At 47.6% G+C, this 14,446-nt stretch overlaps 1 protein-coding gene and 1 non-coding gene across 2 annotated transcripts; one reads left to right on the top strand and one right to left on the bottom strand.

Moving 5' to 3' along the window:
• The first annotated feature begins 317 nt into the window (after positions 1–317).
• Positions 318–6,480, top strand: RINL (Ras and Rab interactor like). The gene is made up of 11 exons (XM_011372259.2): positions 318–767; positions 961–1,120; positions 2,238–2,340; positions 3,276–3,348; positions 3,432–3,496; positions 3,782–3,931; positions 4,016–4,417; positions 4,729–5,040; positions 5,278–5,409; positions 5,524–5,687; positions 5,768–6,480. The coding sequence occupies exons 1-11, from the start codon at positions 718–720 to the stop codon at positions 5,822–5,824; spliced, it is 1,668 nt and encodes a 555-aa protein (XP_011370561.1). The 5' UTR covers positions 318–717; the 3' UTR covers positions 5,825–6,480.
• Positions 6,481–8,958: 2,478 nt separating this feature from the next.
• On the bottom strand, positions 8,959–9,077 carry LOC111746878. The gene has a single exon (XR_002783296.1). It is a non-coding gene; the product is annotated as a 5S ribosomal RNA (ribosomal RNA).
• Positions 9,078–14,446: the final 5,369 nt, after the last annotated feature.

Below are 14,446 nucleotides of genomic sequence, written 5' to 3' on the forward strand. Positions count from 1 at the left end.
GCATGGGCCCAGGTTTCCCACTCCTGGGAGCACTACAGGGAAACTAGTCAAGAATGCCCACCTTGACCGGCAACCCACTGTAGGATCCTGGACCTGCCTAACGGGGTCCGATGGGCAGATGTAGAGGGACAGCTGCGAGATAAAGCGATGAGTAAAATAATGGCAGAATCTAGGTAGTAGGTATACGGATGTTCCCTGTAAAATTTTTTCCATTTTTCTAAATGTTTGAAAATTTTCATAATAAAATATTGGGAAATATTTGAGGGACCCTCTGTGGTCTGAGAAGGGAGGAAGAGGGATGTAGTGTAACATTTGTCTCATTTGTGGAGCCTACTATGGGCCAAGCCCTTTTCCAGGCCCTGGGTTTTGACGAGTCTCGTTACTCAGCTGGTCCACATTCATATGGCTGCACCGATGTTAAAATCGGAAATATTTTCCTACCATTTGACGAATACCTGTCATTTTGAGTCTCTCGTCCCCCACCCCAAGACACAATAACCTCCCTCCTGGCATTCCCAGATCTCCCCATCATCTAGCAACGAGAGAATTCGCACCTGGCGCGGCAAGGAGCCTCGGGTCCGTTCTGATTGGTCAGGGTCTCTGCCTTATTGGTTGTCAATATTTTGAATATTATCTCTGAGTTGGAGCAGCTTTGAGTCTTATCTTCCTCCCTGCCAGAGGCCAGACCATGGCTTGCTGGCCTCCCACATCCTGAGGATGGCCCAGCAAGAGGGCAAGGCCACAGCAGACCCCACCAATGAGGAAAGGTGAGGACTATTGGGGCTGGGGTCTCCCTCTCCTATCCCTGGATTCAGAAGCCCCTTCCATCCAATGCCTGCCCCCTCAGGACCTTGAACTTCATCTCTGATCCTTCACCCCTGGGCTTGCTCTCCCTGTACCTTCGACTCCGCCTCAATGCCCACCTCTGATTCTTGGTCTCTGGGACCCTGCCCGTCCCAGACTGGTCCTATCACAGGAAAATGGAGCAGGCGAGACCTGCTTCGGGGTTCTGGCGGCCCCAGAGCCACTCCTTCGCCTGCGGAGGACATGGGGGGTGTGGCAAATCCCAGAGCTGGATGCCCAGGGTGCAGAAGCCCTTCTGGAGCTGTGGCCACCGGGGGTGAGTACTCACAGCTGGGGACTCGTTCCCACCTTCCCATGACATCCTAGATTAGTCAAAGACTCTGCTGGTTGTTAGTGACAAAGAGCACAAACAGGCCAAAGCAAAAAGGCTACTTACTGATTCAAATGACTGAAAAACTCAGAAGTAAAAGTAATTTCAGGAATGCCTGGATCCTGAGCATCAGACAACTTATAAATTTCTCTTCATCTTATTTCTTGGCTTTGCTTTAAACTGTGAGGAATTCTGAATGTTTTGGACTATAAATAACAAACATTCATGCTATAGTAGTTTAAACAAATAGGCATTTATCTTTCTAAAATAACCAGAAAGGCAGCTGCGGCTCTAGTTCAACAGCTTGGGTGACATCGAGGCCAGCGTCTCTGCAATTCTCTTGGACTTCCATCATGGTTGCCCAGTGGCACACATATGTACTCCAGGCAGGAGGAAGGGAAGAAAGGAGGCACTAGTTTCATCTGTTTCTTTTACCAGCAAAAGCCTTCACATTTGATTCAGAATATATGGATAGGGCCGAGGTAGCAATTTTTTTTTTAAGCTCACCTGGGAATTATACAGCCAGAGATAGGAAGTTCTGCCCGCATCGATGATTATCCATCTTCTATGGCTGTGCATATTAATGCCCTGAACAAAGCTAGTTTTGCAAAGAACAAGTCATAGATGTGAATAATACAACTAATGAGTCTACCACAGCTTCCTCCTCCAGATGGGTGTGGGGCTCTTTCCTTGTGGTGGCAGAGATGGCTGTCCCCAGCTCAGCACCACATCTCACCCCGTGAGAACCCCAATGTCAAAAGAGGCCTCTTCTCAAAGAGCTCCGGCAAAAATCCTGTGGAAGAGTCCCATTGGCTGACCTTGGGTCACATGTCCATCTCTGAACCAATCATAGAGCACTGTCATCCTGTTGGCTAGGTCAGGTCATGGACCCACCTCTAGGACTTGGGGGAAATCAGTCTTATCTGCATGGACTGAAAGAAGGAAGTGGGTTTCATTAAATTTGGGGTGTGGAACCCAAAATATGGGGAGTGGATGCTGGGCAGGCAAAAGTAACACATCTGCACAAATCCTCTTCATGCTGACATTTGTCTCCACCCCCTAGAGTTTCCTGGTCACAGGACATGACTCCAGCGAGGTCCTGATGTTGAGGACAGGACCTTCACCGGGGGAAGTCAATACCTACCAGATCCAGAAGCTTCCTGGAGGTGAGGAGATTGCCCCCAAGTTTCCAGTCAGCAGCAAAGTTATCATCAAGAATGGTCAGCTTTACTTCCAAAATATCTTCCAAACGTTCCCCATCCGCTCTGCCTCCATTGCCCTAATTTGAGCCACCATCACCTCTTACCCAGACAATCTCAGTAGCCTCCTCTCTGGTCTCCCTGCTTGTACTCTTCCCCTCCTGCAATCCATTCTGAGCATGGCAGCCAGAGCGGTTATTTTCGAACATCAGTCAGACGTTATACATTCCTGCCTCAAACCCCGCAAAGGATATGCAGCTTGCTTACATACAAACTTAAACTCCTCATCATGGCTTATAAAATGTTGTATTAGCCAACCTGCCCACCCCTTCATCTGCCGCCCCTCATTCACACTGTTCTCTTCTCTGTTCCTTGAGCACACTCGATGAGTCCCAGCCTCAGGGCCTTTGCATTTGTTCACCCTGAATGGATGCTCTTCCTTGTACGATTAGTTTAGTCTCCCCCCTTCAGCTTCTGTGGAAATGTAATCTTCCTTGACCACCAGTTAAGATAGAGCTGGTCATTTTCAATCTCTCCATTTTGTTCATGGCATTCAATACAATATACACTTACCTTTATTTTTCTACTCATTTGTTTTCTGTTTCCCTCTGCTAAAAGGTAAGCTATAGGAAGGCAGTGAAGGTGTCTGCCTTTTGTCAACTGTATCCTCGGTATCTGAGAATGAACGGGTGCTCAGTAAATACTTGTCTAATGAATGAATATTTGGCAGAACAAGTAGGATGCAAGCATAAAGACACAGAAAAAGATGGGGACTCTGAAGGGTGGAAATTTTCCTGTTCTGAAGGTTCTTAGGAGATTCAGGACTGGGGAAGAGAGAGTCCCAGGGAAGAGGAGGCTGTCACCCCTCAAGTTTCCTAACTCATCCCTCCTTGCCCCCCCAGGTATGTCTCTAGAATCCTCCAACCTCTGCATGCCGGACCTGCCCCACCTCCTGGCCTTCCTATCAGCCAGCAGGTACAGGTTACCCGTCAAAAGGGCTAAGGGGGATCCTTCCCTAAGACACCCCACCCACATTGCATCTCCTTGTCTCTTCTCAGGGATGTTTTGCCCAGAACGCTGCTCTTGCCCCCTCCCACTCTAGGGCCTGGGGAACAACACACAGGTGAGTCATGGCTCTCTAAGGGAGGGAAAGGCCAACTTTCCACCTACTGGGTCCAGGAGGATGGCGCTTGGGGGACCAGACTATTAGGTTGGAGAGAGGGTAGGGAGGGGGTCTGAGGGAGCTGGGGGGCGGGGCTTGACTCCCGGACCTGAGTGAGGATGAGTGGGGCCGGCCAAGCCACAGCTCTTCCACTAAGGAGGCTGGGAATTAGGTTTCCTGGTGCCCTGAAGGACCCAGGGCTGGCCCCTTGGACATGTGAGACACCTCACTTCTGCTGGCCCCCAGATCCTCTGCAGATTGGCAATGTCCAACTCAACACCTCAGGGAGGGTGCTTTCCGTGGTGAACCAGCTCTACCTGGAGGCCCATAGAGGGTGGGGCGTGGAGCAGACCCCCCCAGAGACACCTTCAGAGACCGCGGAGAGACAGGGTGCAGGTGAGCTGGGCAGGGCCCTGGGCCCCCGAGTCGCTGGAGCTGCTGCTGCTGTTCTGGGGGACCCAACCCTCTCCTCACATCCAGCCCCCAGGAACCCCGCCCCTCACCGGGTCTCCTGGGTAGAAGGCCCTCTCAGCCCAGAAGTACACCATCCTGGGCCAGCTCTGGCCAGCCTGGTGGAGGAGGAGGAGGAGGATGGCAACTGTAAAGATGAAGAGGAAGGGCCTGAGGATGTGCTCACTCGTCATGTCCGGGCGCTGGCCAGGGCCCGGAGCAGCTACGTGGCCAGGCAGCTCCGAGGTCTTCGGGCACGCCTCACTTCAGATGCTGGGGGCCTCCACAGGCCTGGGGACCCCGCCACAGAGCTGCTTCAAGATGTGCGGCACCTCCTTACTGACCTCCAGGATCACTTAGCGAAGGACCCGGATGTCAGGGCTGTCGTTGGGAGCAGGGGGCCCGGGGTACCCCAGAAGGACGAGGATCTTGGTAACGAGGAGGAATGGGAGGGAACTTATGGCCACTCCCTGAACCTACAGGTTCACGTCTGTCATCTCTTGGCCCTACGTATGTGTCCACACCCAACTTCTTCCTTTCCATCCTGTGCACACGTGTTTCTTTTTCCACTCACACGCCCTTTTCGACAGAGTAACACCTATTCTGTTCACCATCACCCATGTCTAAACTTGCGGGGCCAGAAGCTAGGGAGGAGGGGCGGTCGGCTAGGGTGGGTCTATGGAGAGAGCGGGTGCGCGAGCGTCAGGCCGGTGGCCCCCCCCTCACCCGCCCACCCCTCACAGGCCCCGCAGTGGAGGCGGCCTTGTGCCGGGCGGTACTGGCACCGCTGAAGCCCGCTCTGTGGATGCGACTCCGCACACTCCGCGCTCCGGAGCTGCGGCGACTGCGACGGCGACAAATAGCCCTGCGGGCTGGGGCGGGGCCTTCCGGAGCTCAGGGGGCGGGGCCCGAGGGACAGGGTCCGGCCCTGCGCAGCCGCATCCACGCGCGCCTTGCGCACCTCCACGCCGCCTGTGCCCCACGCCGCAAGGTGGCGCTGCTACTGGCGGTGTGCAATGACGTCTACGCGGGCCTGGCTTCCGGCGAAAACCAAGGTAGAGGAGGAGTAGACCGGTTTTGAGGGTTGCAGGGGCCAGGTAGGCGCCTGCGCGCAGACGAGGGGCGAGAGTGGCACGCTCTAGGGGAGGCGTCTATGCGGGCTTGGGGGTCCGGGAAGAGGCGTTTGCACACCCAAGAAGGTGGAGGCGCAGCCAGCACTCGCGCTCCTGGAGATGGGACGGAAGGTGCCTGCACGACCCATTCATCTCAGACCCTGTCCTTGGCTCCCCCAGAGCCCCTGGGGGCCGACGCCTTCCTGCCGGCGCTGACTGAGGAGCTGATCTGGAGTCCCGACATTGGGGAGACACAGCTGGACGTGGAGTTTCTTATGGAGCTCTTGGATCCGGAAGAGCTACTGGGAGAAGGTGAGCCTGCATCCCCAGAACGTCAGGACCCAACAGTGGGGCGCCCAGAACAGCAGGCGGGAAAACTGCAGGGGCCTTCAGTGGAGCTGCGCCGACCTCTCTGTCTTTCTCCAGCCGGATACTACCTGACCACGTGGTTTGGGGCGCTGCACCACATTGCCCACTACCAGCCCGAGGCTGGACGCGCGCCCCAGGGGCTCAGCTCCGAGGCCCGTGCCTCCCTGCGCCAGTGGCACCGCAGGCGGACGCTGCATGGACAGGACCGCACCGTAGCCCAGGTGATCATCCGTCAGACCGAGGTAGAGGGGAGGGCTGGCCTTGTTGCCTTTCTGACCCAGACCCCTGCCTCTCCCCACAGGCCGACCTGCCTTTTGAGGAACCATGGGCAATAGAGACTGTGCCGAGAGACCAATGACGAATTAGGGGTCTCAAACCTTTCTGTTCCTCAAGCAAGTTGCAGAGGCACCTGGGACAGCACCAACTTCCGGCCCTGTGGTTTCGAGGCCGCAAGGAGGAAGAGGTCCCACGAAGAAAAAGTGGGTCTACCCCGGGGCCTTTGCACAGGCTGATCCTGCTTCCTGGAATGCCTTTCCCTAACATCCACATGGCAGATGTCAAGTCTCAGTGGGGCTCTCCCGGGCATCCCTGTAGAAAACTGTAACTTCTCCCCGGGGTAGCCAGAATAATGCCACCCCACTCTCCCCACACACACACAATGTCCACTTCCTAGTCCCCAGAATCTGTGAATTTGTTAACTTACATGGTAAAAGGGACTTTACAGATGTGATTAAATTAAGGATCTTAAGATGGAGGGGTGATCTGGATTCCGGTGGGCCCAATGTAATCACAAGGGTCCTTATGAGAGGGAGGCAGGAGGGTCAGAGTCAGAGGAAGAGATGTGACGATGCAAGCAGAGGTCGGAGTGATGGCCAGGAGCCAAAGAATGCAGGCACCCTCTGGCAGCGGCAAAAGACAAGGAATGGATTTTTTCCAGGAACCTTCACTTTTTAAGATTTTAGATACTTAAGATCTATTTTGAACTTCTGGCCTTCAGAACTGCAAGAGAATAAATTTGTTATTTTAAGCCACTAAGTCTATAATAATTTGTTATAGCAGCAATGGGAAACTAATACACTCCCTTACTCTGATCTTTATTTTTCCATAGAAATGATCAGTTCCTAACACATCATATAATATACCTATTTATTGTGTTAATTGTCCATAGTCTTCTCCCTCCCCTTAGAACAGCATTGTCCAATATAGATACAATGCAAGCTACACATGTAATTCTACTTATTCAAGCAGCTACATTTTAAAAGAGCTACAAACAAGTGAAATTAACATTTAATTTAACCCAATGTATCCCAAACATTATCACTTCAACATGTAATCATGTAATCAACACTTTTAAATTATTGAGATATTTAACATTTGTGTGTGCGTGCTAAATCTACTGTGTAGTTTATACTTCAGCACATCTCAGTTGGGACCAGCCATATTGCAAGGGCTCATAGCTACCATTCTGGACAGTGCAGCCTTAGACTGTCAGCTCCAAGAGGCTGGGGATTGTCGTTTTGTTCATAGCTGTATCCCCTGTGCCTAGACACACACCTGGCTCACAGTAGGTATTCAGTAAATACTTGCCAAATGATTCAATGAACAAAGCTTTTGGGGTAGGCTGAAGAGGGCCTCCCAAGAGATATCCATTCCAGATACCTCTGGAATCCATGATTATTACCTTATTTGGAGAAGAGTCTTTGCAGTTGTTATTAAAGATCTCAAAACAGGGAGATTATCCTGGATTATCCATGGGGGCTCTAACTGCAATCTCGTGTATCCTCATAAAAGGAAAGCAGAGGGAGATTTGACACAAACAGGAAAAGGCAATGTAAAGGCAGAGCAGAGATTTGAAGACACTTACCTCAAAGATTGGAGAGATGCAGCCACAAGCCAAGGAATGCTGTCAACCATCGGAAACTGGAAGAGGCAGGGGACGGTTCTTCCTTAGAGACTTCAGAAGGAGTGGGACCCTGCTGACACCTTGATTTCAGCCCAGTGATAGCTGAGTTCAGGCTTCTAGCCTCCAGAAGTGTAGGAGAATACATTTCTGTTGTTTTAAGGCACAGAGTTTGTAGTCATTTGTTACAGCAGCCACGGGAAACGTAACAGGAGCAAAATTGATACCCTTCTCAGTCCCATTCTAGCAACAAGGGCCATTCATCTATAGATACAGAAATTAGATTGACAAATAGGAAGATCCCTCTTAATCCATCTGGCAAAGAGATGCGTTGCTGTTAAAATTTTACATTTTACAAATGACCAATATTCTGTAATTTTAGATGTCAGCTAAAAAATGAGCCAGGAAAGAGTTTATCGCAACTGTTTTTGACAGCCCAAAAGCTTGAGGAAGACTGCACTGAGGAGCGAAGCAGGAAGGATGTGGCCTCTGATCTTATGTTCAAGCAGAACTACAGGGAACAGCCAGACCCCAGCAAATGTGAGGGGACCATCTCCTCCTTCAAGAAAGAGCCAACCTCTATGGAAAGCAGAGTGCCAAGAATGTCATTGTATTTATTATGTGTTTATGTATGTATGTATTTTTAATTTTTTAAAACATAGTAAAAAGCATAAAATTTACCCTCTTAACTATTTTTAAGTGTACAGTTCAGTAGTGTTAACTATATTCATATTGAGGTGTAACAGTCCTCTGGAACTTTTTCACCTTGTAACACTAAAACTATACCCATCGAACGCAACTCCCGTTTCCCCTTCCTCCCAGCCCCCAGCAACCACCCTTCTACTTCCTGTTTCCACGGTTTTGATGATTCCAGATACCTCATAAAAGTGGAAGCGTGTAGCATTTGTCTCTTAATGAACTAGTTTGTTTAGCTTAGCATCACGTCATTAAGACTCATCCATATTGTAGCACATGACAGGATTCCCATTTTTAAAGACTGAATAATATTCCATTGCACACATAATACCACATTTTGTTTATCAGGCCATCCATCGATGGACGTTTGCTTTGCTTCCACCTCTTAGCTCTTGTGAATAATGCTACAGTGAATACGGGTGTGCAAATATCTTTTTAAGACTCTGCTTTCATTTATTTTGGATATATACCCAGAAGTGAAATTGTTCGATCATATAGTAATTCTATGTTCCATTTTTTTGAGGAACCTCTAAACTGTTTTCCACAGTGACTGCACCTTTTTACATTCCCACTGGCAGTGCCCAAGCATTCTAATATTTCCACATCCTCGCCAATACTTACGTTCTGTTTTTTGGTAGTAGTCATCATTATGGCTGTGAGGTGATACCTCACTGTGATTTTGATTTGCATTTCTCTAATGATTAGTGAATGATTAGTGATGTTGAACATCTTTTCCTGTGCTTGTTGGCCATTTGTATATCTTCTTTGGAGAAACGTCTATCAAGTCCTTTGCCCATTTTTATTTATTTATTTTTTTAGGCGAGGCAACCCTTGGTTGACCTCACAGATTGCAAGGACCTTGTCAGCTTATCATCTCTTATTTTTTTTATTTTTTACACCTACAGCACCTGGTCTTCCTAGGTGGTCTCCCACCCAAGTACTAACCAGGCCCGACCCTGCTTAGCTTCCGAGATCAGACGGGATCGGGCTTGTTCAGGGTAGCATGACTGTAGACTCCTTTGCCCATTTTTTTGGTTTTTTGTTGTTGAGTTGTAGGAGTTCTTTATATTCCAGATGTTAACTCCTTATCCTATACATGGTTTGCAAATATTTCATTCTATTTTGTAGGTTGCCTTTTCACTCCGTTGATTGTTTCCTTTGATGGACAGATGTTTTAAAATTTAATATAGTCCAAAGTATCAATTTTTGCTTTTGTCGCTGATTTCTTGTCACGTAAGAAATCATCGCCATATTCAATGTCATGAAGCCTTTCCCCTGTTTTCGTCTAGGAGTATGATGGTTTTAGGTTGTATGTATGTATTTTTAACACTGTTTCAGTCACATTCTGACATATGGTCCAAAGCTTAATGTCTCCAAATTGTCTCCCCCAAAATAGCTGTTGCGTGTTTTTCCAGTCTAAGATTGAATCCAGAATCACATACTGCATTTAGTTGCCATCGCTCTTTAGTCTCCTCTAATCTGGACTGGCCTCCTCATCTTTTTTGTTTTGTCTTTTTTCCCGGAACTGGCGTTTTGAAGAGTGCCAGCCAGTTGTTCTGTGGACATTCCCACTTTCTGGGTTTGTCCGGTGTTTCCTCATCATTAGATCCTGGGCCTGTACTTACAGGAAGACTATTCCATGGATGACCCTGGGTCCTTCTAACTACCTCCCATCAGGGGCCCCATGATTAGTGATGCTAACTTTGCCCATTGAGTTAGGGAGTGTATTCGTTTGATTGGGCTTCCATAACAATACCACAGACTGGGGGGTTAAAGAACAGAAATTTGTTTTCTCACCATTCTAGAGGCTGGAAGTCCGAGATCAAAGTGTCAGCAAAATTGATTTCTTTCTGAGGGCTCTCTCCTCGCCTTGTCGATGGCTGTCTTCTCCCTTTGTCTTTGCGAGGTCTTCCCTGTGTGTATGTCTGTGTCGTATTGCCTCTTCTTATGAGGACACCAATCATATCGCATTAGGACCCACCCACTTGACTTTGTTTTGTCTACCTCTTTAAAAGTCCTATTCCAAATACAGTCACATTCTGAGGTACTGGGGGTTAAGACCTCAACATACGAATTGGGGGGATGGGGACACACAATTCAGCCCATAACAGGAAATGACCGCCAGATCTCTCCCCCATAAAGGTGCCTTTCCCTCTCTGAATTATAATGCCATTTGTGGGGGGTACCTTGAGACTCCGAAAGTAACATGTCTCCAACAATCTTTCACCCAATGCTTTCAGCACCTCTCCTTGATCCTTGCTGAATCGCTGGATCTAGTTGTACTATTATGTTCTACGTATGGCGGTTGACACTGGCTTTCCACTTCCTAGAGTGTAATGACACCTCTTGTTTAAATAAATATGTTGAATTTTTAAAAAGTGAGTCAGTTTAAAGAAAATTATCAAGTAGCTAAGAGTACAGGTGATGCATGGACATGTGGCAAACATGGGAAAGTGAAACTCAAATGACAGATGTTTGGGGTATCAGGCATTAGGACTTTGGGGTCACATTCAGTCTCTTTTTCACTCTGGAGCTCGGAGCTTCATGCTGGATGCCTCTTCTTGGGCTCTCACTCTCATGGTGCCCCAAACTGGCCACAGCATCTCCCAGAAATGTGTTCCTCCTTCTAGTCCCCATCTCAGGGGCCCTCACAGTCCCCCAGTCCCTAGGCCAGATCCTTGGGCCTCATCCTGGACACCTATCTCTCCCCGCTCCCCCATCCCCCGCTTCCACGGCCTCAACCTGGTTCAGACCCAGCCTACCCCCCACTCTTCTGCTCCCTGCCTCCCAGTCCTGGGAATCCCCTCCAATTCCGCCCACATGGCAGCCGAAAGAAATTTACAAAATAGATCATAGGTCCACCTCTCAGGCCAAAATTTAGATTTGAAAGAAATGCAGTTTTATTTTTTATTTTTTGATATCTAAGTTGAGACCTCATTTCACTTTGTTGGGAGGAAATTTTAACATAGGCAGCGAATTTAATCCTTTTAAACACCATCACCTCCTGGTTTGTCATCGGGCCTATTTACCAGTCACCTGGAGACAACACAGCCTGCTGACCTTGAGGCCTCTTCTCATCTCCAAGTTCCATATTTTCCTAAGCGACAGGTCACATGGCCCCATCTCACTCCAGGGAAAAGCCGGAGTCCTTCCCAGGGCGCTTGAGGCCCACAAGGTCTCACATGAACTGCCAGACTCTCATCTCCTCCCACTGGCCCCCTCACTCACCTGCTCCAGCCTCAGGGGCCTCCTCACTGTTCCCCACAACTGCCAAGCACCCGCCCATCTCAGGCCTTTGCCTGGCTTTGCTCTGCCTAGAACATCTTGAGATGCATGCATGTCTGATTCCCTTGCCTCTTGAAGGGTTTTGCTTAAGTGTCACCCTCTCTGTGACTTCTTGAAAAGTACAACCTCTCTTTCTGTTTTATTTTTAATCTGATACTATATATATATTTTCTCAGCAGCAACTTGTTAAACATGCAAATTCTGGAAATAAACCCTTACATATATGGTCAAATGATTTTCAACAAGGGCACCCAGATCATTTGGTAGGAAAACGACAGCTTTTTTTCTACAAATGGTGTTGGGAAAATCGGACAGAGATAACCACATACAGAAGAAAGAGGCTGGACCCTTACCTAACACCATGAATAAAAATTAACCTAAAATGGATCAAAAACCTAAATATAAGAACTAAAATTATAAAACTCTTAGAAGAAAAAAGGAAAAGCTTCAAGATGTTGAATTTGGCAATGATTCCTTGATAAGACACCAAAGAACAGGCCATAAAAGAAAAAAATAAATTGGATTACATCAAAATAAAAAACTTCCGAGCATCAAAGGAGAAACAGTTAACAGTGAAAAAGCAACCCACAGAATGGGTAAAAATATTTGCAAATCATAAGGGGTTAAGATCCAGGACACACAGTAGAATTCCTAAAACTCAGCATCAAAAAAACAAAGAACCCATTTAAAAATGGGCAAAGGACTTAAATAGATATCTCTCCAAAAAAGATAAAGGAACGGTTAATAGGTACATGAAAAGATGCGAAACGTCACTAACCATTAGGGAAATGCAGATCCAAATACAATGAGCCATCACTTCCCACACACTGAAGAACACTGTAGGTTTTGTCTATTCTCTGGCTACTCCCAGCATGGATACTAGCTAATGCTCAGTGGCCTTCAGGCCTGTTGGAGGTCATGGAGAGGATGTGACCTTCAGTTGACCCCAGAGCTGGACCTGGGGCAATCAGAGGCTCCTCACCCCCTACTACCACTCCCCTCCACATCCTCAGAATGTACTTTTGCCCACCGGTCCACAGTGGGAGCTAGCTATTCCAAGAACATAGCCTTGAGAGAGAAAAGTGTTGTTGAAACCATCTGGATGCTATTTGTGACTGAGCCCGGTTAAGGCCGCTACATAAACTTTTAAGATCCTGGTGGTAGTGCAGAGATCTGTCTGTCTTCCAGATGCCTAAGACAAGCTTCAAAAGTTCCCTAACTTATTAAACCTATCACCTACCAATCTGGAGTAGTCTGCCTCTTTCTTCAGTCTCTCTTCGCCCTTTGTGTACAGGGGCCGGTTTGCCAACCAACAATGCCACAACGTCAGGAGGTAAAGATTGCATTATCACCATCTACTTTTTACAGAATGAGACTCAGAGATAAGAGGATTTGTTCAGTGTCACACAGCTAGGAAATGCCAGAGCTAGGATTTGGACTCAGGCCATCCGTCTCCTGAGCACGGGTATGCTCCCAACCTCTAAACCGTATCACCTGTACTGAGAGAGGATCTAAGATAAACCTCAGCTCCCAAGGGTGGGAATTTTGTGTGCCTTGTTCACTGCTGAATTCCCAGTGCCTAGATCAGGGCCTGGCACAGAGCAGTTCCCAGCAAATATTTGTTGAAGGAATGAATTAATTAAAATAAGGACTGAATTTGCAACCAGTTTATATTATTCTTCTTCTTATTATTAAATGACACTATGATCCAACCGCTTTGGAAAATAGCCTGGCAGTTTCTTAAAATGTTAAATACCGCGCATGTGATCACGCATCCCACTCCTAAATCTACATGCTGGAGAAATGAAATGTCCACACAAAGACTGGTACACCATCGTTCATATCGCCTTTATTTGTAATTGCCCCAAACTGGAAACAACCCAATGTCCATCAATGGGTGACTCGATAAACAAATCGTGGTGACTTAAACGATTCCATGCAATGGAATAGTACTCAGAAATAAAAAGAATGAGTTCTTGTTCAACACGTATAAATCTCAAAATAATTATGCTAAATGAAAAAAGCCAGACATGAGAGTACATACTACATAATTTCCTTCTAGAAAATGCAAACTATCTAATAGTGAGAGAGAGCAGATCAGTGGTTGTTTGGGGACGTGTGTGTGGAGGGGTGAGGGATAGAGTGGTAACCAAGAGGCATAAGGAAACTTGGGGACGATGGATGTGTTCATTGTCGTATGGTCATTATCTTGATTGTGGTAGTGGTTTCACAGGTTTATTCATAAATCAAAACTCATCAACTTGTATATTTTAAATATGTGTGGTTTCTTGTATGTCAGTTATACCTCAGTAAAGCTGGAAACATGTCACAACTGTGTAATGCAATTGAGAATTTTTCCTCTACTGACTGGCTTTCCCCATTGGCCCCTAAAAGCATCTGATTTTTCAATCTGAGGCCCCATAGACCACATAGCTATTTCCGCTTGGAGCCCCGAAGAGACTTTAAAAGAATAAAAAGAAACCTGGCCTATTTCTGCTTTCCGGCCTATCACATTCTCTCCTGAGACCCTAAGCCCACAGGAGACCAATTTCTTGAATGGGGTAAGAGTAAAATGAGAATATGCATAGGGAAAAAAGAAGCCCAGCGGATGGGAACATGGCTGGCTCCCCCAGTCACAGGTGGGAAGTTGGAGTGGGTGGGAAAGATGCGGGAGGAAGGCAGATGTGGAGGAAGGTAGCTCTGGTTCTCAGGAAACAAGGTCACTGCTGAGAGCGAGGATGAGGAAAGAGCTGCCAGAGGTTTGAGGAGGTTTGATATGTCATCTGGGAAAGTCAAGATGAGGGACACGGTGAATTTGCTGGGCAGCATCGTGGGTCCACTCCAAGTGTGCATGAATTTAAGGTGAGACCAGTTAACGTGTGTGCATATTTTTCTCCATCTACATCCACTGCACAGAAGCAGGCATGTGATAGGTGGAGCTTTAGATTTACCAGTCTTCACCATCAGATACATTTTACTTATGTATTGTCCATCTCTTTCTCTAGAACGTAATCCCCAAATGGATGTTTTTTTTCCCCTTATTTTGGTCACCATTTCATCCCAGGTGCCCCAAAACACATTGGCTCAATAAACTTGTTG

This window comes from Pteropus vampyrus, unplaced genomic scaffold, assembly GCF_000151845.1.
Source record: "Pteropus vampyrus isolate Shadow unplaced genomic scaffold, Pvam_2.0 Scaffold203, whole genome shotgun sequence".
Classification (NCBI taxonomy): domain Eukaryota; kingdom Metazoa; phylum Chordata; class Mammalia; order Chiroptera; family Pteropodidae; genus Pteropus; species Pteropus vampyrus.

What these genes read in the sequence shown, in the direction of transcription:
- RINL (XM_011372259.2), top strand. Translation starts at nt 718, where the DNA reads ATGGCCCAGCAAGAGGGCAAGGCCACAGCAGACCCCACCAATGAGGAA. An exon ending in GGCTTCCGGCGAAAACCAAG is followed by an intron (nt 5,041 to 5,277) that starts GTAGAGGAGGAG and finishes TGGCTCCCCCAG; the next exon opens with AGCCCCTGGGGGCCGACGCC. An exon ending in AGGACCGCACCGTAGCCCAG is followed by an intron (nt 5,688 to 5,767) that starts GTGATCATCCGT and finishes CTCTCCCCACAG; the next exon opens with GCCGACCTGCCTTTTGAGGA.